The 23,137-nt window shown below is 46.3% G+C and overlaps 2 protein-coding genes across 10 annotated transcripts in view; one reads left to right on the top strand and one right to left on the bottom strand.

The window, feature by feature from the left end:
* Positions 1-88: 88 nt before the first annotated feature.
* gpatch1 (G patch domain containing 1) lies at positions 89-15,609 on the bottom strand. 2 transcript variants are annotated; one of them, XM_030376657.1, is made up of 21 exons: positions 15,493-15,609; positions 14,820-14,954; positions 14,621-14,706; positions 13,939-14,099; positions 12,569-12,672; positions 12,208-12,266; positions 11,496-11,744; positions 9,187-9,334; positions 8,959-9,038; positions 8,094-8,301; positions 7,021-7,353; positions 6,147-6,325; positions 5,112-5,239; positions 3,818-3,918; positions 3,227-3,423; positions 2,298-2,541; positions 1,904-2,005; positions 1,685-1,687; positions 1,385-1,500; positions 529-662; positions 89-206 (listed from the first exon to the last, which is right to left on the bottom strand). In XM_030376657.1, exons 1-21 carry the CDS (start codon positions 15,560-15,562, stop codon positions 173-175), a joined length of 2,871 nt encoding a protein of 956 aa, XP_030232517.1. In that variant the 5' UTR covers positions 15,563-15,609; the 3' UTR covers positions 89-172. The 2 variants fall into 2 exon arrangements, with proteins under 2 accessions (XP_030232517.1, XP_030232518.1); XM_030376658.1 differs by lacking the exon at positions 1,685-1,687.
* A 3,817-nt stretch (positions 15,610-19,426) lies between these two features.
* tp53bp1 (tumor protein p53 binding protein, 1) overlaps positions 19,427-23,137 on the top strand; it is a 24,429-nt gene continuing 20,718 nt past the window's right edge. For 2 of the 8 annotated variants that reach the window (XM_030377131.1, XM_030377130.1), the window contains exons 1-6: positions 21,200-21,610; positions 21,965-22,104; positions 22,192-22,259; positions 22,367-22,498; positions 22,772-22,826; positions 22,907-23,070. In XM_030377131.1, the coding sequence (XP_030232991.1) occupies positions 21,431-21,610; positions 21,965-22,104; positions 22,192-22,259; positions 22,367-22,498; positions 22,772-22,826; positions 22,907-23,070 (739 nt within the window). In that variant the 5' untranslated portion in view covers positions 21,200-21,430. The other 6 variants (XM_030377127.1, XM_030377128.1, XM_030377125.1 and 3 more) reach the window with 5 other exon arrangements.

Below are 23,137 nucleotides of genomic sequence, written 5' to 3'. Positions count from 1 at the left end.
TAAATGTGTTGTGTGAACAATATCTTGCACTGACTATCATTTTAATACAGATTATTATGATGGTTGAATTTGAGTAGACTCAAAAAAACACCTTTGGGTAACATTTTATTTTCAAAACATGATAGATTCACTAAAATACGTGGTTTTCTGTCCTCACAGAGGACATTCTCCTTCACCACACTTCCTTGGAACGGATATTTTTCAACCTGAAAGAAAAAAAAACATATTAACAGTTAATATTGTGTTTTCTATTTGTATTTTTGAGATTTGAAAAATATCTTTGATATTTATTTTATGACAGCATAAAAACAGTTATTATTTTGTTTTCTATTTGTATTTATTGTAACTATTATATCAGGTTATATTTTTTAGGTTTTATTTTTATTATTATTTTATATATTTTATACCCTACAAAATTTGAAGACAAAGTAACAGGCTGTTCAAATACTACTTCCAGGTCGGACGACTATGAGCAGATACAACCAACGGTAAAGTAGGGCGGGGTGACCCCGGCATGTGACCCTTGACCTCTGAAGCAGCTCCTCTGTGGACACCTGGCCAGGCTCGTCCTCCTCGCCCTCTGAACTGCTGTCGGACTTCCTGCTCTTCTTCTTCTTCTCCTTCTCCTTCCCTTTGTGTTTGTGCTTCTTCTGTTTCTTCTTCTGCACTCAAACGGGCATGAGGACGACAAGGGGTTAAAGGTCAGAGGAGAGAGGTTAATACAGGATTACCAGTAAATTAAATGCAAAGGACAAACAGAGAGGTTAGGGTATGGACCTGGACAGGTATTCAAGAAATAATAATAAAAGTTAAGTTGAAGTTCAGAAGGTTGTATGGCGGGTTGACTGGTCACCGGAAGGTTGCTAGTTCGATTCCCGGCTCCTCCTAGCCGAGTGTCCCAGAGCGAGACACCTCGCCCTGACTGCTCTCGACAAGCTGGCTGTCGCTTTGCATGTGTGAATGTGAATATGAATGGGTGAACGTGAGGCAACATTGTGAAGCGCTATGAACGGTCACTGGTTAGAAATGCGCTTTACAAGTCAATTTAACTACTACTGTTACCAGGAGGGCAAGGAAGGAGCCTGGATACAGTAAAAAAGGTATCGTCAAGGTTAACATCTCAGAGGTATGGCGTCAATCTGCTGGTGTGCTAGGTTATCATATCATAAATACAACGACCCAGTTCTGATTATGTGTCACATGTCCGTCTCTTTTCCTCACCACACTTCCCTGTCTCTCTTTATTCTTCTGGCCAAAAAGCACAAAGCCTGTATAAATACACACAGAGTGTAAAAGAATAAAGGTCTAGAGGGAGAGTTTAAAGGTCAGGGCTGAGGTTAGGTTGGAGTTGAAAGTGGAGACTTGAGAGGACTCAGCTCTCTACCTTCTTGTCCTTCTTGTGCTTGTGTTGTTTCTTGGCCTTGTGTTTCTCCTTGCTCCTGGTCGGCTTCTCCTGCTTGGGAGGGAGGCACCGCGACGACTCACCCGCTGCTGCTGCAGCTATAAACACCAGAACCAGACACATCTCAGCACGACAGAACCACCTCATCCACTAGAACCAGACACATCTCATCACGACAGAACCATCTCCTTACAACAGAACCACCTCATCCACTAGAACCAGACACATCTCATCACGACAGAACCATCTCGTCACACCAGAACCATCTCATTACTACCCAACCAGCTACATCTCATCACAACAGAACCATCTTGTTACAATAGAACCAGACACATCTCACAAGGACCATCTCTTCTCACTAAAACCAAAACACATCCGGGACAATCTTGCAACACTGGAAACTAACATACTTCACGAGATCCATCTCATCACACTAGAACCAGATGAATCTGAAAACACCGTTGTCATGGCGACCAAGCAGCTCGTCATCATTCTACTCACATAGGGCAGCCGAAGGGGGCGGGAGCTTGGGTCCAAACTCCTCCTCTTCCTGCGGAGGGGGCGGAGCTGCATCCGGATCAGGCTTCACCGTAACCGCCAACGCTTCAGAACCAATACTTAATGTCAGTAAGTGATCAGGTTTATTAAGGAAGGGTCTATAATAACGTCTTAAAACATATGGTCAAAACATGCCAAAAGCCAGACATGGAACGTCAGACACAAAAACGATGATCTTACCAAGAAGTAAACACATCCCTACTCAACAGTTCCTCACCACCAGCGAGGTCTTCATGACCCCACACTGGTCACTGGCGGTTCTGCTAGAACAGCGCTCTATCACATCTCCGAGAACAAGAAGGATCGGAATCCTTTCCCTTAGAAAGTGAGTCATTACCAGATGGCACCGCGGCTGTTGAGGGCGTTGTGCTCTTCACGCTCGGCGTGATGTTGAACAGACTGCCGGCGCCGGCCAGACGCTCCCCTTCATCCTTATCCTCCTCATCGTCATCCTCTTCCTCCTCAGAGGAGGAGGAGGATGACTTCTCGTCGGAAGAGCTGGCGAAGACGGCTTTGAAGAGGTCCATGGAGGGCCTCTCCTCGTCCTCCTCCTCTTCGTCAGAGCCGGGGGCGTCCTTGGTCTGCAGGACACAGAGGGGTGTGTATGAACATCCAGTGTAACCATGCCAACACAGGGCTGGACCACGACATCCCACCTCAACAGGTAGGGAGCGATTAGCTGGGAGAGCAACACCCTGACCACCCTGATCGACTGACCGCAATATTGACCTCTCTAAATTTACCTCTCTAGATTAACCTCTCTAGACTACCTGCAAGACTAACCTCTCTACAGCAACCTCTCTAGACTAACCTCTCTACAGCAACCTCTCTAGACTAACCTCTCTAGACTACCTGCAAGACTAACCTCTCTAGACTAACCTCTCTAGACTACCTGCAAGACTAACCTCTCTAGACTAACCTGTCTAGACTAAACTCTTGAGACTAACCTCTCTAGACTAACCTGTCTAGACTAAACTCTCGAGACTAACCTCTCTAGACTAACCTGTCTAGACTAAACTCTCGAGACTAACCTCTCTAGACTAACCTGTCTAGACTTACCTCTCAGGACTACCTGCAAGACTAACCTCTCTAGACTAACTTCTCTACACTAACTTCTCTACACTAACCTCTCTAGACTAACCTCTCTAGACTAACCTCTCTAGACCAACCTCTATTTCCTCTATTGACCTCTATGGAGTAGTTGGGGCTAACCCTCGGTGCTGGGATGGAACAACACACGCCTGGGTGATGGCGTTCCTCACACACCTTTGTGTCCGGTTCTGCCGGGGGATCCGTGGCAGGAGCCGGGTCCGTGCCGGACGGCTCTGTGCTGGACGGGCCCCCCTGGGCGGCCGAGGCCTGGCTCCGAGCCGTGGAAAGGAAGTCGCCCAGGGGGTCCTCCTCTGTCTTCTCCTTCTTATTGGTGGAGTCCCACCTGGATCTCTTGGTGGGCTCCGGGAGAGCTGAGGAGAGGATGGAGGGGGGAGAGGAGGACAGAGGAAGGGAGAGGTAGGGCTGGTGAGGGAGGGCCCTCCATAGTATAACGTTGTTTGGTACAGAGCACAGTGCGTTTGATACAGCATTGGTTTATAGGGCACGGTGTATCGGTCGATATGATGCTCCCTAGCCTGGCCTCTCACTCTCATAGATTATTATCTGAGGTCCGGTCCATCTCCCCCCACAAGCTCTGCTGTAACCCAGGCACAATCTCATTTCTACCCCTTACCCCTCTCCCTTGTTTTGAAGGGGTAAGGGGTAAGGGGTAAGGGGTAGAAATGGGATTGGGCCACAGTAGGACTGCTGTTCTAGATCCCCCCCCCTCCTGACTCTTACTGTGCAGGGGAGGACGCGTGTTACCTGGTGTAGCGGGCGCGGCCGCCGTGGGCTCCGCTACGGTCAGGAAGTTGAAGACGGAGAAGCGGTCCCTCTTCACCGTCGGTAGACCCACGATCCCTGACCTGGACATGCAGAGACAGACAGACATGACAGACAGACAGACAAGACAGACAGACAGACAAGACAGACAGACCGTTTTTGGATGAGGCAGACAACACAACAGGAACTAACGTGTATTTAAAACAATAATTGGAAAAAGAGAGACGTAAAAAGAGGGAGTAAAGAGTGTTTGTGTGTCTCTACCAGGGTGGGGTCAGGGTCTGTGTGCACATGCGTGCGTGTGTGCGTGTCCGTCTTACCCAGGGTGGGGGTCAGGGTGTGTGTGTGTGTGTGTTGGTATCACCCAGGGTGGGGGTCAGGGTGTGTGTGTGTGTGTGTTGGTATCACCCAGGGTGGGGGTCAGGGTGCGTGTTGGTCTTACCCAGGGTGGGGGTCAGGGTGTGTGTGTGTGTTGGTCTTACCCAGGGTGGGGGTCAGGGTGCGTGTTGGTCTCACCCAGGGTGGGGGTCAGGGTGTGTGTGTGTGTTGGTCTCACCCAGGGTGGGGGTCAGGGTGTGTGTGTGTGTTGGTCTCACCCAGGGTGGGGGTCAGGGTGCGTGTTGGTCTCACCCAGGGTGGGGGTCAGGGTGTGTGTGTGTGTGTGTTGGTCTCACCCAGGGTGGGGGTCAGGGTGCGTGTTGGTATCACCCAGGGTGGGGGTCAGGGTGTATGTGTGTGTGTTGGTATCACCCAGGGTGGGGGTCAGGGTGCGTGTTGGTCTTACCCAGGGTGGGGGTCAGGGTGTGTGTTGGTCTTACCCAGGGCGGGGGTCAGGGTGTGTGTGTGTGTGTTGGTATCACCCAGGGTGGGGGTCAGGGTGTGTGTTGGTCTTACCCAGGGTGGGGGTCAGGGTGTGTGTGTGTGTGTGTGTTGGTATCACCCAGGGTGGGGGTCAGGGTGCGTGTTGGTATCACCCAGGGTGGGGGTCAGGGTGTGTGTGTGTGTGTGTTGGTATCACCCAGGGTGGGGGTCAGGGTGTGTGTGTGTGTGTGTGTTGGTATCACCCAGGGTGGGGGTCAGGGTGTGTGTTGGTCTCACCCAGGGTAGGGGTCAGGGTGTGTGTTGGTATCACCCAGGGTGGGGGTCAGTGTGTGTTGGTCTTACCCAGGGTGGGGGTCAGGGTGCGTGTTGGTCTTACCCAGGGTGGGGGTCAGGGTGTGTGTGTGTGTGTGTTGGTATCACCCAGGGTGGGGGTCAGGGTGCGTGTTGGTCTTACCCAGGGTAGGGGTCAGGGAGGTTGAACCTCTTACAGAGCAGTGGGTCAGGATGCCACTCCAGGGAGTCCCTGGTCAGCTTCCCAAACATCTTCATCTTCACGGCGGCCTGTTTATCATCTTCATCACCCTGGACATGGCATAGTGTGGTTCTTTATGATAACATGGTATAGTGTGGTTCTTTATGATAACATGGTATAGTGTGGTTCTTTATGATAACATGGTATAGTGTGGTTCTTTATGATAACATGGTATAGTGTGGTTTGCTATGGCATGATAACATCATGGTGTGGTGTATAAGGTTTTCTATGATAACATGGTATAGTGTGGTCTTTCATGGTATGTCGTATAATGTTCTTTAGTACAGTAGGGTACAGTACAGTTTGATATGATACTTGATAGTTTTGCCTTCATGTATATATATTAGAGCTGTCAGTTAAACGCGTTATTAACGGCGTTAACGCAAACCAATTTTAACGGCGTTAAAAAAATTATCGCGCGATTAACGCAATTGTTTTATTTAAAAAAAATATATATATATTTTTTTTCTTTGGCTCAAAACATAGAAGCAGTAGCCTGACTGCTATGTTCAAATGCCATTTGTTCAAAGCAGTCGTTTAATTGCACTATAGGCTCTTTTTTTGTATCGTCCTGTTTTGATCAGTATATGCCAATGTTGTTATCAATAAAAAATAATTTGCACAAGGCAAGCCGATGCACTTCACCATGTTGATAAGAGAATTAAAATGAGAAGAATTATGGGACAAAAAAATCAAGGGATATTTAGCATAGAAAAATAATTTGCGATTAATCGTGAGTTAACTATGACATTAATGCGATTAATCACGATTAAATATTTTAATCGCTTGACAGCTCTAATATATATACATGACTGTATATTCATATACATGACACAGGTTTGCACTGGTAAAGTGTTGTTTGATATAATATGCACAGGGTTCAATGCTACGGTACAGCGTGTTGCCACGGTTGCTACGGTAACGTAGGCGGGGCGTGGGGGGGAGGGGGGTTCTGACCTCCTGGTCGCGGGGCACCTCCACGCTGTCCAGGTCGTCGGCGTGCTTGGCGCTGGTGAAGCGGGAGGACAGGAAGGAGCCGCTGGGACGGTAGAGCAGCGCCGAGCGGGAGAACTCCTCCCGCTCCCTGCTCCTCTCCCACTCCGTCATGCTGCCGTCGATACTGTCGTCTAGGGCCCCTGGAAGGACAGACAGACAGACAGACAGACAGACAGGCAGGCAGACAGACAGACAGACAGACAGACAGACAGACAGACAGACAGACAGACAGACAGACAGACAGGCAGACAGGCAGACAGGCAGGCAGGCAGGCAGGCAGGCAGGCAGGCAGGCAGGCAGGCAGGCAGACAGACAGACAGACAGACAGACAGACAGACAGGCAGGCAGGCAGGCAGGCAGGCAGGCAGGCAGGCAGGCAGGCAGGCAGGCAGGCAGGCAGGCAGGCAGACAGACAGACAGACAGACAGACAGACAGACGTTAAGTTACGGTTCTTCCATGTCTCAGTGTTATTATGGTATGGTGGGGTAGAATCACTGCTTGTGTTACTGTCTAAAACTAGCACTTGCACTTAAAAAAAGTGCTTGCATTGTGTATCATTTCATCCTAGCTATCTAGCGATTGTTAGTGCTTGGCACTCATTTCTATGAACTGCCGTACTGTACCGACAGCAATATATAGATGTTTCTCTTGCTTCTGACAAATGTAAGTCTCTTTGGACAAAGGATCTGCTAAACGTAAAATGTAAGGGTACCACCACCACCACCACCCCCACCACCACCACCACCACCACCACCACCGCTACCACCACCACTACCACTCCCACTACTCCCCGTAGTAAAGGCCTGTAGAGACCGAGCCAGCGGCTCCTCCTACCTCGGTCCCCCTGCCTCATCCTGCTGACGTACAGCTCGTAGCGGGCCTGCTTGCTGGGGTTCTTCTCAAACGGCTTGAAGCTCCCAGGGCCACAAGGCGAGGGCCCCAGGGCAGCGGGCGAGGGGCCCAGACCCCCAGGGGAGGGCCCCAGCTGGAACCTGGAAGCCAGGGCCTGCTGAGCCAGCGCCCGGGCGGCAGCGCCCCCCGCAGACACCATGCTACCGTGGGGGTCCTTGGTGGGGGCGGGGCCAGAGGCCGGCTGGGAGGAGCTCCGCAACTTGGCCAGCCTCTCTCGGTCTTCTGGGCGGAGCATGTCCATCACTGAAGTGGGTCCTAGGGGGCAGTGATACACACGTTCATTTCTGTACCACTGAAAAAAGGATACAAAATTTGACATTGTAAAATGTTTTTTCCCGTTTTGACAGAATGCCTTCGGATGCTAGCAACACTCAACAGTAGGGATGCACCGAATATTCGGCTACCGAACATGTTTGGCCGAAAATGGCCCAAAACATAATGTTCGGTTTCGGCCGAAGGAGTAAAAAGGCCGAACATAATACACCGAACATTTTTATTTATTTATTAAAAAAAAAAAGAAAAAAAAAAAAGTTCTACTCATTTATTTAAAAGAACATTGTACTTAAATTCTTGCTATAATGTCTGCTGGAATGTTAGAAAACGTTCAGTATTAAATAAATATTTTGTATCAAATTTGTAATTGATTTTTTTTATTGAAAAGCAAGACAAAAAAAGTTTACAAAGGACATTCAATTGTTTGATTTATGCAATGGTGAAAACTTAAAGCAAAATGAATGAAAAACAGTAAAAGCCACATTCGGTATTCGGTTTCGGCCTTCGGCCAACTGTTTCAGTATATTCGGTTTCGGTTTCGGCCGAGAATTTTCATTTCGGTGCATCCCTACAGCCACCACATCGGGCCTATGTTCTTTGATTCCCGGTCAGACTAGGAACATGTCCGTTAGGTCCCGCCACAACATCAAAAGGCCGAGTTAGCCAAGGAAAAGAAGGAGGAGGAAGTGACATCACTTCCTGTCCAGCAGGCTCCGCCTTACCTTGCAGGGCCTCTTCTCCCAGCAGCGCCGCCCTCTGGCCAGAGTCCATGTTGTGTCTCCCGCTGGGCCCCGTCGGCTCCGGGACCATCTGGCCTCGGGACGCCTGCAGGGCCGCGGCCACGATGGGGCTGACCTTGGTGAGGTCCACCACCGGGCGGAAGTGGTGCACGGGCCGGTAGTCCCGTGGCAGGCTGGGCGGGGTGAAGACCTGAGACAGCAGTGGGTGGTAAGCATGGTGGTAGGGCTGGGCGGTTCATCGAAATTTGATCGCGATTTCGATTTTCAGCGTCAAACGATCACAAAACTAATTATTATTTTTTTTTTCCATTAAATGTTTTATGGAAAGTGCAGAACAACTGGATACATCTCTGTACATTAATTTAGATTTTGAACATTTTCTTTTTGACCATTTTGTGTATTTTTTTAAGGCGAAGTTTCAAAGTTCTCTGTTAGAGTGTTTTTGGGGAGGGGCATGCTGAATAAATACATCATGTTTTCAAACTCAAAAACAATCGTTTGAATAATCGTGATTTCAATATTGACCAAAATAATCGTGATTATGATTTTTTCCATAATCTAGCAGCTCCTACATGGAGGTGTGTCAAAGTGAACCATATAGTCAGACAATGTCGTTGGGCACGGACGTGATGGGAACCACAGGTCCAAGTCAAAATACGTTGTTGGTTACTGGTAAATTACTTTGGGACATCTGAAGACGAGTGTAACAGTTGCTGAGTTCTCCATCAGGTCACAATATATTAGAGAGATGCTAAAAACATTTAGGCACAAATATATAAGAAGGATGTGACTAAATGGCCTTTAAACATTCTGACACGGAGAGAGACCTGCAGACAGGTAAACTTACGGTTTTCACTTCACCAGTTTTTGAGGCCAGAGTGAATCCTTCCAGAATCTTCCCCAGGTATGAGACATCGCTATTCTTTTCTGAAGTGGAAAGAGGAAAAGAAAGAAATGCAAAAGTTTTATACAACGATGTTTTTAACATGTTGCTATAAGTACAACAAAGAGAGGAGGACCACAGGAAGTGGACCACATGTACACCGGAAGTGGATCACATGTAAACCAGAAGTACCTTTCTTCTTCTTGTACTGCTGGGGGGCGGTCCACCCATACAGCCCATCCCCAGGCTCCTCCCCTCCCAGGACCATGTCATAGTTAGACATGGCGTCTCTGTGGTACACCTCTTCATCTTCGTCCTCGAGAGCCCCCACACCGAACGCCTGGCCCCCCACGTTCAGAAAACAGAATCAGTCGTTTCCCTCGACGGAATCAACATGCTGCCCTGTGGTCGATCACAAACCTTCATGCACACTGAATGTTTGAAGTTCTGTTCTGTTAAATAAAACTATTTGAAACATAACAAGCAGTAACACCTAATAGTTCTGTTAACTTAAACAATGAAGGCAGCTCTAACTCTAGCCATCATCAATAATTGGTCATGCCTTTGCTGCCACACACACACACACACACACACACACACACACACACACACACACACACACACACACACACACACACACACACACACACACACACACACACACCAGGGTATCTGCAGGTTTCAGCAAGTCAAATTTAAGACTTTTAAGACCTTTTTAATACCACCTTGAATGAAATTCAAGACCTTAAACCCGCGATGGTGGGGGGGATCCCGCTGTATTACAACCCAAGCATAGCATGTGTGTCACTCAATGAGACTCATTCAAGTTTACTTTCTGTCTGTTTATTGAACATAAAGTGATACTCCAGGGCTCCAGACTAACTTTTTCCTTGGGTGCACTGGTGCGCCTACATTTTTAATTTGGGTGCACCAGCACGTATTTATGGTGCACCCAAGTTGTAAGTTGTTGAGAGGGGGGTGACAGCGTCTGGGCCCCCGGGCAACTGCACCGGTTGCACCGTCGATATTTACGCCATTGATTAATAATATTTTCACCATTAAATAAATGCCTTCAGTAAGACCTGGGGGGTATACCACGAACCTCGTTGAACATACCCAGGCTTTCTTGGGAAAACCTGGCTCGACAGAGCCGCAACTCGCAATCACAGTTAAATGGTACCACGACGCTCACTTTAGATTAAATTAGTTGAACCAGGTTTTCCGCTTTAGGTTCAATGCGCGTTCACATAAAAGGGGCGTTTCTCGCGTTTTTGACTTATGCAAAATAAATCGCGCAAGAGCGGTGTATTCCATCCAAGGCGAGCAATGTATTATTATGAACTCCTACGAGGAATTCAAAGTTCAAATCACAGCCAAGGGAAACACGGTTGCCCATAATATGGCTAGGGTGGCGTGCTGGCAAAAATAGCCGACCGTTTTAATTCGTAAGTGAAAAGATTCTGCATATTGTCTAAAAAATATTATGTATCATCATCCCTTTTACCCCCATATATGTGGGGCCCCATGAATTGCGAGCCCAAGTACCGGGAAATGCACTCGATCTCCGACCCAATATCGGACGTGCACGTCAAGTTGCTTGCTTTTATTGGCGTGGTTCAACGTCTCAAATATCAAAACAAAATCAGCCTTGTTGACGCTGCAGATTCGCTCGTTTCGGATGAAAGGCGCTGGTCCGAAGCGAGTTATATACGCCGTTTTGTCCCTTCCAGCAGTAAAGGTGCTCGCGATTTGAGGGTCAGGGAACATCAAACCGATGAGATCTCCTATCCCCTCATTCGAGTTGTAGGACTGGTGCTTGACCACTGTGTTTAGAATCCACAACACCTCCGCTTTCAGTGTTGGTGTCGCACCAAATGCTACCCTCAGGTCAGTGCTAGCAGCGCGGACCGTCTGCGGCGGTGGCGCCGGGGCAGAGATGCAAAACGTAGAAATGTCTGGGGTCTGTGTGTGGCTCCTGGCAATTGTCTCTCTCGTTTTATGTTTTTGACTCTGCATATGGCTGACGACAGCCTTAATCCCCATGGTGCCGAGCTTGAATGTAGGCTACTTTTGCACGGAATGCATCTGGCCTGTTCTGGGTTGGCAACGGACGCTAGCCATCCTCGGAAACGGACGTCTTCCAGCCAACTGAAGTTGAACTTGCATTTACCCATTGTTGCAGACTAGCTAGCAAGCGCGCAGACATCCGTTTATATATGCAGCTAGCAAGAAAGTAGCCCATCGTACATCTCCTTCCCGAAAAGTCCCGCGAGAAAAATACAAAATTAAATAAGCCTGCCCCGACAAATTTAAGACCTCCGAGTTATACATAAGACCACCATATGACATTTTTGACGAATTTAAGACTTTTTAAGGCCTTAAATTTAGAAAAATGAATTTAAGACTTTTTAAGACTTTTAAGACCTCCGCGGACACCCTGCACACACACACACACACACACACACACACACACACACACACACACACACACACACACACACCTGTCCAGCGACTCCTCCCCTATGTTTCTGGTGCGGCTTCTTTCCTCCAATCAGGCTGCTGGCTCTGTCAGAGTCCATGCTGAACAGGTTGATGTGCCCGGCTGCAGCTCCGCCCCTCATGGCGCGGCCTGGGTCCAGCCCGTGGTACCCCAGCCCGTGCACGCCCACCTTGGGGTTGAAGTCGATGGGGCTGACGTCTTTGGGGGCAAAGGTCACGTTCTGCGGAGCAAACTCGTCCTCGTCCTCGTCCTGGAGACCCAGCGGTAGGACGGGGTCACGGACACGGAGAGTAAGGGTTAGTGGAGCTATGATCTGAGCTATGATCTGTATCAGTAGTTACTGTATTGTACAGTATCATCTTTACTGTAGCATACTGCACTACTCTAAATACTGTAACATACTGTTCCATCTTTACTGTAACATACAGTACCATCTTTACTGTAGCATACTGTACCACTCTAAATACTGTATCATACTGTTCCCTTTTTTAATGTCGTTACTGTATCATAATGTACCATCTTTACTCTAGTTACTGCATTGTACTGTACCATCTTAACTCTTGGAACAATACTGTGTATTTCTTACTTTACACTTTATCCTAGCAGAAAGATAACCATTAACCAGGAGAGTTACCAGAAAGATAACCATTAACCAGGAGAGTTACCAGAAAAATAAACCTTCACCACCTAAACCGTGAGTCTGCGTCTCCTACCTCAGATTCCTCGGAGCCGGCCCGGGGAGCCGCACAGCCGTACACTTTAACCACCGAGTCTGGGAGAAACAAGAACAGAGTCCTTTAGTCCTCATCCTGATCGAGACCAACCCACCTGCTGCGTTTTGATTGGCTGACGCTACGGCTTGAAACATCCAGCAGCTATTTCCAATCCATCTTAAATTGGAAGAATGCCATTACATTTAAACTGAAGTTCAAGGCAGAGGTTAGTAATGTTAGGCTTGTGGACAGGAAGATAGATAGTTCTGAGTCTGAGCGTCGTTATTTGATTTTTAAAAAAAAAACACCACTAGGGGGGAAGTGGCTTTCAGAGCATCGCTAGGTTTCCAGGGTCACCCACCTTTTTTGGTTTTCTGCCTGCTGGCCTTCCTCTTCACGCGAGGCCCCACTCCCTGGCCTTCCTTCCAGCCCATCTTCTTCAGTAGCTCCACCCCTATGGACAGCCTGACAACCAATCACAGGCTTAGCAGAGCACGTACTTATGTTCTGTTGTACTACGGTCTCTGTTTGTGTCGGTGAGTACTGTGGTACCATGTCAGTACTGTAGCAATATATAAGTACTGTGCTACTATGCTAGTACTGTTGTACTACGGTAGTACTGTGGTACTAAATGAGTACTTAGTGAGTAACATAGTGAGTTAGTATGTGAATACTGTAATATTATTGTGGTACTATGCAAGTACTGTAGTTCTGTTCTAGTACTGTGGTATTGTGCAAGTACGTTTGAACTGTGTTAGAACTGTGGTACTATGCTAGCACTGTGGTACTATGCTAGCACTGTGGTACTATGCTAGCACTGTGGTACTATGCTAGTACTGTGGTACTATGCTAGTACTGTGGGACTTTGCTGCTAGTACTTTGGGTCTATGTGTACAGGGTATCTGCAGATTTCAGCAGGTCAAATTTAAGACTTTATAAGACCTTTTTAATTTAAAAAAATTAAAAAGAAATTTAAGACCTAAAACACGCAATGGTGGGGGGATCCTGCTGTATTATAACCCAAGCATAGCATGTGTGTCACTCAATGAGACTCATCCACCTACCCATTGTCGCAGACTAGCTAGCAAGCACGCAGATAATCATTTATATATGCAGCTAGCAAGAAAGAAGCCTCTCTATATGTCCTTCCTGAAAAGTCCAACGAGAAAAATAATGCCCCGACAAATTTGAGACCTTGAGTTACAGTATTTAAGACCAGCATATGACATGTGGAACGAATTAAGACTTTAAGGCCTTAAATTTAGAAACATAAATTTAAGACTTTAAGACTTTTTAAGTATGCGCGGACACCCTGACTGTGATGCAATGTCCATTTTCTATAGGCACTTTTATCTGTGTATTATGTGTGTCAGTAGTATCACATGTGTCTGTAGTAGTATGTGTGTTGGTAGGTATTATGTGTGTCAGTAGTATCATATGTGTCTGTAGTAGCATGTGTGTTGGTAGGTATTATGTGTGTCAGTATCACATGTGTCTGTAGTAGTATGTGTGTTGGTAGGTATTATGTGCGTCAGTAGTATCACATGTGTCTGTAGTAGCATGTGTGTTGGTAGGTATTATGTGTGTCAGTAGTATCACATGTGTCTGTAGTAGTATGTGTGTTGGTAGGTATTATGTGTGTCAGTAGTATCACATGTGTCTGTAGTAGTATGTGTGTTGGTAGGTACTATATGTGTCAGTAGCAGTAGGTTTGGATCCAGTGTGTCTCACCTAGCGGGTGCTATGAGTTCCTCCAGCAGGGTGTCCCCGGGGATAGGGGCGGAGAGAGCATGGATGGTCTTGGCCTTGTCCTGGATCTTGTCTCTCCGGCTGGACTGATACTCAGCGCTGGTGCTGATCTCAGTGGGGGCCATGCCGTGCTCCCCAAAGTCCTACAAAACCAAAGACGGAGAGGAGGTACCGTCAGCTGGAAAGTAATCAGTGTATTGTTCCAGGTGACAGACGCTGCATGGAGACCCCAGTTGTCCCTCCTATCCTCAGACCAATTCACAAATGCGTATGGGTCTGGAACCTCTCAGTTTTCCATGGGGCGATTTCATCCAACCGCAGATAAAAGTTCCTACAACCAAGAGCAACTGTGTGACTCAGCAGCGGGAGCCATCTTGGTTGTTTATAAAAATGCCTTCAAGGAACTCCCATAGGGCGCTCCCATAGGGCGCTCCTCTGTCCGGTCATTGTATTAAACCCGCCTTTTATTAGTTGTGATTGGCCAGACCCGGGACAGGTCTGCAAGAAATCTGTCTGAACAGGATTGGGTCCAGAGCCAATAAAACGTGCAGCTTCTTCTGTCTCCCCGGCTAAGTAAGAGTACTATAAGCGGGTGTTGTGTCCTATCTGATCCTCTCAAGCAGGTTTTACGGTTTGTGTTTGTGTGAGTACAGAGACAGCAAACCTCTTGGTCCATGAAGTCCTCCGGCCTGGCCTGCTGCTGCCCGGCCTTCTGCTGCCTGGACGACACGAAGGTGGAGGGCGTCCATCCTGCAACCACAACCACGGGGTCAACTCAACGCCTGCTCAGAGCAACCGTCGGCCAACCGAGCGCTCGGCTCTCTGAAAGCAGCGTGACAGAGGTCCAGACAAGCGCCACCCACCTTCCTTGGAGCCCACGGTGTTGAAGTAGCCGGCGGAGAAGCCCCCGGTGAAGGCTCCGTGGAACCTCTGGAAGCGGCCCTTCTCATCCTTCACCGTCTGCTCGTGCAGCGGCACCGGCCTCCGCAGCGGCTCGTCTGGAAGAGACGCACGTCGCGCATCATTTGACCGGTCACGTGTAAACTACGACACATGTCACGTTACCTTTCAGGTCTTGCGTGACAACTATTGAGGACTGTCGTGTTTTCCTAGTGTGAGTTACGGAGACTTGTTATACTAGTGTCCCTGCAGGGAAGAAATCCAAGTCACTACGAAACCTAATTAAATATTCATCCATGTATCTACAGTAAGATATAAATCATATCATATTTTATAGTATTGGATCAAAACAACCCAGGTTGGTTCTGAATGGGTCCAACCCCGACTATTCTGTGGAGATCTATTCTGCATAAGCCAGGGACATTATATTAAATGTTGATTGTAGTATTGACTTGTAATTAGCTTTATCTGAATAGTTTACACATGTATGGCTGTGATGCTAGATGAACTCCTCCACATTAGCGAGTTAACACCGGTCTTGCAGTTGGATCTTTAACAGGCGGGAGATCACATATTATCGAGCAATGAAGTGGCAAGTGTCAAAATTTATGCACGATTGATTGTTAAACACACTACCTTCTTCTAGAGGCTCCAACGGAGTCCCGTAATTCACAAAGTCCTCGTCGCTGTCGCCGTCGGACGCCATGTTTACTACAACAACGGAGCCCGCAGAGGGACAAACCTTACTACGAAGATAGGACAGTGCGACCTCTTGTGGGCATCGTAGGAAAATATTTTTGGTAACGTCCCACCGGTCTTGCAGGTGGGTTAACGCACACTCTATTTCCCTCTGCCACAAAAATAACACACAATATATTTCCCTCGGCCACTGTTGTTAATGTTCATGGGTCAGGAAGAGTCAACTGGTCAGAAACTGGAGGTCAAACACAATATCTTCGTTGTATCTTTATTTTATCTCAAGAGCTTTTAATAGGAGACAAGCAAAATGTGATCTTTAGTTAAAGTTTAAAGCATCAGACTATCCAGCCACAGTAGAAAATGTGTGTACTATTGCCACTGCTCGCCATATACAGCTATACTAAACAATGCAATTATTAGCATCTTTCAGAAATGTCCAATGTTTCAGTGCATTGTCCATAATTAGACAAGTGGGCTGAAACAGCTATGGGCCCTTACGTCTAAACACAGATGTGTCGGTATCGCACACATTTCGCAATATCAAAGAACCACAAAGCAGGCGAGGGTGAGTGTCAGCATATAAAACAACCGCCCTAATTGACACTACAGTTTATTGCTAGTGATTAATCATTTGATTTAACAATTAATTGGTTCACTGATTCACTTTCATCCTCACTTATTCATTGATTACTTAATTAACTGCATGCAAAGCGCGTTTCAAATCAATCTAATGGCCGAATACTTGAATATGCAAGTTATCAACTGGTCTCGATCCCACCCCTACACCTGATAAATATCAGACTAATATTGGGAATGGACGCGGAGCACTTTGCTGTCAACATGACAACTGCAAGGAGCCAGCAACACAGTGACAGTGCAGGAGATTCGGAGGAAGGCGTGGCTACCTACGAGTAATTTTCTCTCTTTGGATATTGACTATTTGATGTCACAGGCTGCCGTTGGTGTTGGAGGGGAATACAAACACACACACACACACACACACACACACACACACACACACACACACACACACACACACACACACACACACACACACATTATATCAAAAGAAAATCAGTAAATATAGGCTACTGGGAGTAGCTTTCACCAGTCTCTAGTCTACATTCTTGGAGTAACTTTTAGGTTCTCTACTGGCCTCTGCTGGGGAGAATTTTACATACAACCGAAAATAAGGTTTGGATTATATACATGTATTACAAACATATATATGTTATCAAAGCAAGAACAATGCGATTGAGGTCCACGCTTTAATCATTAAAGCGTGTTAATTATCTAATTGGTAACGATTACTTTTTGTGTGTACAAAGAAATGTGTTATCAAGCAGAGATCTATGATACATTCAAGTATTATTTATTATCACTGCATAATAACGCTACTGATGTACCATGATTTTATTTCTGAAAGTCTTAGATATTTATAATGTGTATTGTTTCACAGGAATCCGTGAAATGACCACGGTAACTTAAAATCTGTGGAATCCTCACGGAAACACGCATAATCCCGTGATATGGCCATGGATTTTGCTCGAATGCAAGTTGATGACACTCATATTCCGTGGCACACACACGTGTCCAATAGGTGCAGTGGCGGACTCAGACTGTTTGAAGGGCAGGGGCGAAAAATAAAAAGGGCACATTCTGCACAACATGGGGCCAGCGTGCAAAAAGCTATGATACATCACGTATGGCACATTTCTGTCGTATTCAACACTCTAAAGGGCTCTTTTTTTAAACCATGGAGGCACCGTAAGGGCATTAAGAGGGCACTCATGGAGGCACGTTATCGAATTTTCTTGTACTAGAGTTCTCATCATCATATTTTATTTTGCCTGAAGGGGCACCAGAGAGCACCCAATATTTTTTTTCACATGTAAATGGGCAGCCACTATACTTTCTCTCGTATTCGCCACTCTTCTCTCGTATTCGCACGGGGGGGGGAGGGCCCCCCCGTGCCTCCATGGTTGAGTCTGCCAATGAATAGGTGGGTGGGTGGAAGGGGGCGGTCGATGGCAACCACCATAGGATTGTTGTTTTGACGAATCCTGCGCAGCCCGCTCCCCCTTCTGAAGTAGAAAATATCTCCCGATTGAAATGCATTGCTTTAATATTGAATTTAGTAGACCATGTAGCTAGGCCTATCTAGGCTATAACAAGATCTGTATCTGACCATTAAAAATACACTTACACCAATCCAATCAGAGGGTTGTAACAACACAGTGTACTTCTTCTATGGGGAATGTGGTTCAGGTATGACAATAATTAAATATTTATAATATAAAAAACTAGCCTATACGACGTAGGCTTACAGCCTATCATACATTTGACATATAGAGTTAGACTATTATATAGCATAAGGTTATAGGCCGAATTCTGTTAAAATACAGCCTCTGCGGGCCCACACTAGATCGTCTCGTTGTCTCGTTATATACTCTTTATAAGTTAATTATATTTAAATTATTATAACCATGTAGGCCTAGCATTTATTTTCTTGGGGTTATCATTAGATCCTTTTCGTAACATCGATGTCAATTATTGTTATAACGAAATGATCTGTATCTGACCATTGACCATCCTCTCGGAAATTAATGAAATTCATATTGACGGTATGGCACTATATCCCTATTCTCGCCGGCCCTTCTTGAATATGATAGGCCACTTTCGTTGCTTCGAGGAGGTCTGGTGGTCTCCGTATATAATAAATAAATATATAAATAAGTATATAGGCTACATACCTATTTATTTATATGTATTTATAGGAGACCACATACCTCCTCCAAGCAACAAAATAAATAATATATAGGCCTAGGCCTATGTATAAATATGTGTATATATATATATTTATATATATATATATATATATATAGAAATACACATACATATTTATATATATGTATTTATTTCGTTATAGATAGATGTTTATTTATTTATTATATACAGAGACCACCAGACCTCCTCGAAGCAATGAAAATGGTTTATTAAATACAAGATGGGTGCATTGGCGAGAACAGGCCTATATAGTGTCATACCGTCAATATGATTTCATTCAATCAATATATAAGGCTATGGTCATTTCACGGATCCCTTGGAGACCAGGTTGACTCGGTCGTTGAGACGGGGATCTGTGTGTTTGCCACGGAATATGAGCGTCATTAACTTGCATTGGAGCAAATTCCGTGCCCGTATCACGGAAATTGGCGTGTTTCCGTGAGGATTCCACGGATTTTGAGTTAAGCGTCCGTGGTCATTTCACGGATTCCTGTGAGACCAAGTTGTTCAAAAGGCTTGTCATAAATATATTATGATATTTTTCATTTGGTGATAGCCTATGGAACAGTATGAAAATACAATAAATCCATAACTATTGAAAATATGCAAAAATAATTGTACATTTTGACTCACGTTTTTGTCCTAAAATAAGCTGTTTTTGATTGAGAATTGTGAATAAGAATTTTAAATTGATAATTTTTTTGGAGTCATCTAATCGATTAATGTGAATATATGCAAGTGCTGCTCAGCTCCAATGTCTGTATGCCAAGTGCAATAAGGCATAGCCTACAATGTACCACAAACAGTCCTCCCATTTTAAAGTTGTTTTGTTGGTGCAGATCATCCAAAAAATTAAGATCCAGTTCTAAAATAGAATAAAGGAGTGACCGTGTAGTTTCAAATCATACTTTGTTGACGTGTTTATATTGTGTTTCTTGTTTTGCTTTAAGCCTTAGGCTATACTAAATAGGCTTTACAACTGAATATAGGGTAGGCAGCTGTATTATCTTTATTGCATACTGACTATCAAACGGAAAAGGAAAGTAAAGATCCAGGGGGTTTCTGATGCTTCCCCTGTACTATCGCTTAAGTCGTCGCTTGGCACGACGGGGTACAGCTAACACCAAGCAGCCTGTGATCCCCATAATAAATGCCATTGCATCTGTACGTGCCATGCGTGTGTCCCACACCCCTGCTCCCAGTAAAACAGATGCAAGGAAGGAGTACGCGATGTTGGACGTGCATCTTCTGCAACGAAAGGGACCGGTGGAATTCGTTTGAAAATCCAGACGTGCATCACTCCGTTTAAAAAAGGTAAATCCATAATGTATACCGCCTGTGTTGCATGCAAACGTATGGGTTTAAGATCCCACAGAATGACGTGATCGTTGCAGATCATCGACTCGGGCCGATGAGGTTAGCATTAGATATATTGGGTAGTAATGGCTGCTGCGCATTTCTTTAATTTGAGTGTCAGCATAACCTGCAGATATGACGACGCTGCCACGCAGCTGCGGGCAACTTTGCACCCCCTGGCAGCCTTTACTAGCCTCGGAGGCTATGGCACATCATGCAATCGAATGTTTACCTGGCAATAGGCTACAATATGAGCTACGATCGTGCATAGAATGACTCTCCCGATTGCACTACTATAGCATTAAGGTGATGTCTACTACAGTCAAGGACACCACTCTGCAGCTCTGAAGGCAGATACGCCCTGGATAGTTCAGGCCACCCTGTAGGGAGGAGGGGAGGCTAACAAGTGTTCCCGAATCCCGTATGGTGACACGCATTTGGAGATGAAGATGATGCCAGCGTTATCCACCCATCGAAACAAGGGATGAATTAAGATGGGTGTGGAGAAGGGTTCGACTATGTATGGTTGTTTGTGTATAGCCTATAGGAGACAGCTTAACCCGTTGGTTAATTTAAAGGACTTTCTGTTTTGCGAGGTGGACATGAGGAAGGTCTTTACAAGTTCCAACAAGTAGGCCCCGAAGAAATGAGCCCGCAGTATTGGGTCGTTAAAATGTGTATATACAATGCAACTGCTGTACAATCTGTTGTGCATTTGTCGGATATTAAGAATAGCCTTTATATAGCATGCAAAAGTCAAATGAAGCATTTTGCATTATGTAATAGGCCTCACTAATTATAGACCTCACTTTTGTAATAAACTACGATACGGAAGAATCCTATAGGATATAGAGGCCTTGGCCTGGTAAGCATATTTGAATGAGTGACAAACTATTCTACACAGTGTGTCAAGCATAGGCTACACTGTGGACTAACTTTAATAGTATAATGTGTGTCCTAAATAACCAATGTTGTCAATATGAGGCCTATGCTGTGCCTCCGCAGATTCTGAATACAGAGACCTTTTTTCAATAACATACTTAACATTAAACACCCAAGTGATGGGGGATTGTACAGTGCTTTTGACGTCACCTTCACCGCTTGACCAATCAGATCTCTCCACTCGTTTTGCCGCGCCGGGTACGAAAGGGGCGTGTGCGTGTGCGTATGTTTGCGTGTCTACGTGCGTGTGTGTGTGTGTGTGTGTGTGTGTGTGTGTGTGTGTGTGTGTGTGTGTGTGTGTGTGTGTGTGTGTGTGTGTGTGTGTGTGTGTGTGTGTGTGTGTGTGTGTGTGTGTGTGTGTGTGTGTGTGTGTGTGTGTGTGTGTGTGTGTGTGTGCATTAGGTACTTCTGCAGGAGCACTTAGCTCGCTCACCGCAAGGTAGTAGAATATTGTCCCAATTATTTTAGCATTTATTATATTATTATTATACGTTGGTATGCGCATGCGTGAATATGTAGGAAGTGCTATTTGAACATGCTGCCATCAGGCGTCCTCTTTGTTTTTATCTGACGCCTCCTTGCAAGGCGGAGCTTGCATACCGTGGGGCATCTGTGTAAGTGGAGCTAGGTTGCTAGGTTTAGCACAAAATACATCGCATTCCTGTATCCAGAAGCTGTTTATACTGCAATGAACGGCTGCCTACTTTATTACACACTGTTTAACGCGCTGATCTTCGGCTGGCCGCATCTCGCATGATCACCCGAGCTTTGTTTTGTGTGATCAGTGCTCATGGATCCTGGCGGAAGAGAACTGGAATCAAGTTTACCTCTGCACGAGAACCCGTGCCTGATCGTGGAAGACTCCCAGCCGGACGGTGTTGCCCTAGACGACGACCCAGAAAGCAGCTACCGTGCTCTGCTGTCCCGCAGACTGTCCCACCTGCAGCCCGCTGCCCACAGTCCTGTTCTGGTAAGTCTCCACACGCTGCACTGGTGTTCACCATTGACTAAAAACATGCACGAATATCATTGATTGCCCACAGAAAGAAACCCACAGAAATTGAACCATACTATGGCAATTTGGCATATTGTTATAACGTATAACAACCTGCCAGATGTCTTATAATATTATCCATACTATCATGAATATAGTATACCATAATCCTACCTGTTCTAGCTCAGATTGCCTTTTGTAATCCTCTCTCATAATCTTGTCCCTAGACAATGATAACCTTTCAAATAAATATATTAAGTGAAAACAAGTTTTCCTTTACTGGTCCATGAGCTCAGCGGTATATTAATGCATTGATTACTACACTTCCAGGAACTGATCGCTTCACCGGCAGGAAGCAGATGCTCTCAGACAACCGACAGCCAATCAGAGGTAGCCCCGAGCAATTGTGGTCCAGCCCCCGAAGGGGAGAGTCAAGTCATTAACATCTGCCCTCTTCCAAACAAGGCAAAGTATGTGTCACACACGGGGGTTTGGCATTAGCTCATGACTGCATCCACCGCTACATTAGAGGGTTCTTCTGCCTCGTTGTCTCGTAGGTGTCCGTCAGTGGACGTCAACATGGACTCTGGGGCTGATTCCACCACTCACTGCCCTCAGCCCGAAGGTGACCGCTAACTCATGCTCATTGAGGGGAAGAATTAACAATGTGGTTCTTCCAATGATGACAAAATGGTTGCCTGGATATTGAAAACGTATTTGTGTTTGTTTCAGAGGGGCAGTCTCAGTTTGCTGGTCTGGAGCTCTCTGAGAGCCAGGGCCCGGGAGCTGGGGGGAGAGACAGTCAGCAGCAGGACAAGGAGGCGGTCCTTTCTCAGACAGAGCAGGAGAGGCACAGCCAGCAAGGTGGCCCGGCTCTCTATGCACGCTTTCATACTAAACGTGCCGCACTAATCGCAGCGTATATGAATGTAAACAGACATGTTTTGATTACATTGGGTGAAATGGGATTGAGTGTAGTATATTTGCCATGCACATGACATTCCTGCTGATACTCAGCGTTCAGTGGCCCTCTTGTATCTCTCTCTTTCGCTCTCTATTTATATCTCTCTATCTCTCTGTGTCTGTACTCAGTAAGTACAGTTAACTCATATCAACAACTTTTGTTTTGCCACCTAGCGGACCAAAAGATAAGCACGGGGGGTTCGGCAGATCAAGACCTCAAATCAGCACGGTACAGGTCGACATTTCACACGTTTTTTCTCTTCTTGAAAGTGACGCCCGTCTAAAGCAGGGCCTCGGTTCCTCCCGCAGGTCGGAGGTGAGCTCCAGCAGCTCATCGGAGCCCTGTGGACAGACGGACCGAGCGCTGAGAGCCCAGGCTCTGCTCCACTCCCAGGGCCGCTCGGTTACTGGTTCCCATGGCGACGATGATATCCTGTCGTCGCAAGAGGACATGTTTGATGCTGAGAAGACGGGTGAGTCCATGGGCCCCAGAGCACCGTGACATTGGGCCCTGAAGCCTAGAGCTATAAGGGTTGGCGG

This window comes from Gadus morhua, chromosome 14, assembly GCF_902167405.1.
Source record: "Gadus morhua chromosome 14, gadMor3.0, whole genome shotgun sequence".
Taxonomy (NCBI): domain Eukaryota; kingdom Metazoa; phylum Chordata; class Actinopteri; order Gadiformes; family Gadidae; genus Gadus; species Gadus morhua.
The sequence above is the reverse complement of the archived record's forward strand: the minus strand, read 5'-3'. Positions and strand labels throughout refer to the sequence as shown.